The sequence below is a fragment of the Pteropus alecto genome, unplaced genomic scaffold (genome assembly GCF_000325575.1).
Source record: "Pteropus alecto unplaced genomic scaffold, ASM32557v1 scaffold3, whole genome shotgun sequence".
Taxonomy (NCBI): domain Eukaryota; kingdom Metazoa; phylum Chordata; class Mammalia; order Chiroptera; family Pteropodidae; genus Pteropus; species Pteropus alecto.
The window spans coordinates 33,515,559-33,520,220 of NW_006442484.1; the positions used below are offsets into that span (position 1 = coordinate 33,515,559).

At 37.3% G+C, this 4,662-nt stretch overlaps 1 protein-coding gene across 2 annotated transcripts in view; it reads right to left on the bottom strand.

Annotated features, from left to right (window-relative positions):
• The window catches only part of LOC102884532 (CD302 antigen), a 107,727-nt gene that overhangs the window by 51,391 nt on the left and 51,674 nt on the right, over positions 1–4,662 (bottom strand). For both annotated transcript variants that reach the window (XM_015596691.2, XM_006921110.3), the window contains exons 26-27: positions 4,597–4,662; positions 736–901 (exon numbers count right to left, since the gene is read on the bottom strand). In XM_015596691.2, coding sequence (XP_015452177.1) covers positions 736–901; positions 4,597–4,662 — 232 coding nt within the window. The remainder of the gene's footprint in view (positions 1–735; positions 902–4,596) is intronic.

A 4,662-nucleotide genomic window follows, 5' to 3' on the forward strand; every position in this document is an offset into this window, starting at 1 on the left:
TGAACTAGAGTATGCATATTTGACTCAAGCTGAGGCTTTCAGATTCTCTCTAAGAAGCTGAAAAATGGAATTCAGAGACAGTCAATTCATCTCCAGTTGTGGTTATAATTGAAAGCTGCAGAGCTGCCATGTTTTACCATGTGCAGAGAGAAGCAGAAAGTATATAAAGAGAAGAAGGCAGATCCATCGAGAGAAACTGAAAGGATGAGTAGAAGACAATATCTCTTGGGTCCTGATTCCCATTCAGTTTCTGATTCCTATTCCACGTGAAGCTTAGCCCTATCCCCAGTTTTGAAGATCTAAATTTCCTTTTTGGCTTAAGCAAGCTTGAGCTGGTTGCTGTTACAACCGAATGGAACTTAACAGTGACTCATAGAAGAAATTTTAGTTGTTAAGAATTATAAAAGGATTCTCACAAATAATAAGTTTTCTATAAGAATGTAAACACAAAATATACGCAAAATGAGGCTAATGGGGACTTCAAACTAAAAAGTCAATTATCAGTATGCACTGACAAAGATAAACATGTCTAAAATAACAAATTAATGACAAAATATTTAATATATAATAATTCTACTCAAATACTAATTTTCACAATAAATTTTGTTGTAAAAAGGACATGATTATCATTTCTTTAATTTCAAAAACCAAATTTGAGAAAACCACTCCCCCAAAATTTCACTACTCATCAGACTGATAGTAATTTAAGAATTAAAATATTTGCATTTAGCATACTTCCTGGATAGTAGCAAATAGCACCCGGTTGATTAGCATCGCAATCAGATGTTTTCCAGAATCCATCAGTGTCTAATAATACACAGTCCTCAAGCTGCTCATTACTTTCAGCCCAGCGAGTAAATTGAAGATATTTCCCATCTGACCAACCGAAGTTGAGTTCATCCTGCAAGGGACAGAAATGCATTTCAAGTGGCAATACCTCACGTTATCCTTTTTGTATTACGTTGGCCCTCATTGTCAATCTAATGACTTTTAATTTTAACTTATATTTAACACACTTACACAGCACTTACTGTGTGCCGGGCACTGTTCTAAGTGCCTCATAAATATTAACTTATTTAATAGTAATAACAACCATATGAGATAAATACTATTATTATAGCCATTGTACAGATAAGGAAACTGAAGGCATATAACATGCACAAAGGTTACAAAGAATACAAACTGCAGTGCCGGGATTCTAATCCAGGCCATTAGGCCCTAGCGTCCATGGTCTGAATTATAATGCTTCGCTGCCTCAAACATAATTGGCACTGTGGGTTGTTGCAATCAGAAAGCTAAAATGAAATGAAGACCACCATAAGCCCCGATAGAGACGATATATAGTTGTGGAAAGAGCATGGGCTTAAAAAAAAAGGAAAAAGAAAGGAAAGAAAGAAAGAATATGGGCTTCAGAGCTAAGCATACCCAGTTTTTGAATTCTGGTTCGGTCACTTATTAGTTTTTGATTGTGAGTTTACCTCGCCAAGTTTTTATCCCCTCATCTATTAAATGGATGTGACACTTAACCTCATGGCTGGAATTAACGGGATAACATGTATAAAACACATAACTCAGTGACTGGCTTTTATACAAAAAAACTACATAAATGTTAGCTCCCTTCTTCTTAACCCTTCATACCTCATGGATCTCACACCACTGTTTTCACTCTTGTCTTTAGGGAGAGCGTCCTTATTCACTGTATTTTATTGTACATTCAAAAAGTCTGTGAATATCTGTCTTTATATCCTGACAAGGTCCTGATCACCCACTTATCTTGGGAGATGCTTTACAGAGCAGGTACGGAAGTCTAGAAGACGTATTGTAGGGCATGGCCCTGTCTGAGCGTCTCCACGGTGCTGTCAGAGCACCAGGCCCCACGCAATGACCCACGGAGCTAAGCTTTCCTGAGGTTCAAGGCAATTTTGCATCACTGGTTTATTGGAATATTGGGAAAAGGCTCCATACAGTCTCCTTAGTGGACCATAAATAGCAAACATGGTCAAGTCTCAATACCACCAGTGTTTCATTCTGATTTGTTCTCCACCAGCATTCCAGTTGTAACCTTGTGACTCTTTAATCCCCAGGTAATATGGCCTCAGATGTGGCCTGGATTCTGTCCCCTTGCTATATTCCCAGCTAATCTGGGTCCCTGGGCCTTTGGAATTTGTATCCCTCGTAGATAAATCGTCCCACACCTTCTATCCCCACTAAATACTAAATCTCTTTATTAAGACTATATGTACCCTTTTACTAAATTTTTGACCTTAAGTAACATCCGTCTTTCCAAGAGAATAATTTACTTTCAGCGCCTGAAAGGCAAGGCTGTTTGTTTTTCAAATACCAGAGGGCTATGAGAATGGGGTAGTCAGTAATTTTATCTTTCAGTCATTTCCTTTGAGGTTTATGTCCTTCTTATCATTGCAAACTCCCAGATTCCCTTCCTTTTTCTGACACTCAGTGAGAATCTGGACCCCTTGCTCCCCCCTGACATTCACTAAGGAGATGTGCCATGCTTGCTCTGCCCCCTGGTCCTACCACTGATTTAGGAATGTCTGTGCCCGTGCTGGTGACTCACCCAGTTCCCAAGCCTTCTTGACTTCCTCTACTTCTACATACTTTCACTTCTCTGTACTTGAGTGACCCACTGCCACAGTCATACTCTAGATTTATTTAACCCAGAACTGCTGCACTGCAGACATTGTAAATATGTCTTCATTAAAGCCAACATCATTTCCTGCATGAATTTCTTCTACAAGAAACTATAACTGGTCTCCTACCTCTAGATCGTTCACTACTTCCCCCACCTTCTGCCAAGTAGTTTTTCTTAAGTAAAAATTTGATATTGTTGCTACCATGTTTAAAATCTTTCTATATCTTCACATTGTTTTCAATGTCAAGTTTTATTTATTTGTTCCATAAATTTAAGAAAGCTTATGCAAATACATAATAAACAACTACATAGAATCTTTTAAAGAGTGAAAGGAAAAAGAGAAACAGGTGAAGATTGAAAATAGGATAAGAAACAAGACCCAAATCATTAAGTGAGGAGAAAAAGCTACTAAACAGTATGGATTCAATTGTCTTAAAAAATAAATACTTGTATATAAAAAAATAACTTGAAGAATATAACCCAATGATAAAACCACATTTATCACTAGGTACTGAGATTACATATGATTTAAATATTTTTCTTTCAATTTACTATAACTACAAATTTTCTACAGTGACAATATTTTTTTGTTTCAAAAGGTTTAACAAAATATAATAACATTCCTATGCTCGCGAGAGACACAATGATGGGTTTCACGTGATACCAAACACCGAGGAGGAAGTAAAAAAGCAATGTTATGAAGAAACTGATACTGTGAGGTCTGGGGAAGCAGCTGATGATGTGGCTTTATTTGTGGGTAAATTTTAAAATATCCAGAGTCTTGGAGAAACTATTCTTCAGGCAATTTCTAAATATTACTTCTTTTAATTGAGCTTCTGGTAACTGCTGGTGATGAATCCAAAGGAATACAAAGTTTTTCAAAAATAATGTTTACTTCTGAATTTGTATTCCAGTTTAGCTCTTGGTTTGTGCTAGGACTAAATTGTCTTCAATCACATTTTCTCCATGCAGCCCTAAAACCATCTTGGTATATTGAGGGTTATCCTAAGGTACACATAACTTAGGTTTGCTTCATAATGCAATGGATTCCTCTCTCCTACTCTGCCAATTACCTTCTCTCTGAGAGTGGATCAGGAATACTGGTCCAGGCGACATTTACCTAACTAGGGCTTCATCAATCACGCACCATACAGATGCAAGGGGCAAAAGTCACATTACAATCTTTGTAAATGGCAACCCCTGTGTAGTGTACGATGCTTGCAGCCTTATACAACAGCCTTATATTCTACCCTTCAATAAATTTCAGTGGGCAGAAGTATTACATACAAGGCCTAGAAAAGAGGCAAAAATGGCCTATAATGCTGAGAGAAATACTACAGCTTTATTTTAAAAATCCTTATTAATTATAACCAAAAATTTCAGTAGTATAAATATTCCCATTTGTGCTTCATGTACGTAGTTTAGTGTTGGGAATTAACAGACTAGCATTCCTTGCTAGGCTATGAAATGAATGAGCGGTACCCACGACATCTATCCAGGATCAGGACTTGAGAGATGTGTCAAAACACTTTTCTAATCCTTTCTTAGAGTGACCTAATTTCACTCTGCTAATTCTGAAAGGGATAAAAAGGACGCTTCAACACCATCCATAGTGCTTCTACATACACGACCTCATCTGATTTTTTAATTCCTTCCTTCGTTGGCTGAAGAGACATGGCTGTTCCTGATTCCAGCTCAGTCTTTCACTGGAGTAAATAAAAAGAAGTGCTCATCTAAATATGTCCACTAGAACTTTTACTTAATCTAAACAATAAAGCACCAGATCTTTCAGCAGTGGAGAAACGACTGCCACTGAAAATGATGTACTTTACAAAATTCATTCACTATAGTAAGGTTTTATGATGTCCTTTCTTCTAGTCTTAAATGAGGGCTGTCGTGAGCAGTAAAAAAATGTCAAATCCTTGCAGTTGGGACTGAAAACTTACGTCTTGACTGGAGAGTCCAATCCATAAAGAAGCATTATGAAGGACCGCCTGCACAGTCAGGAATGC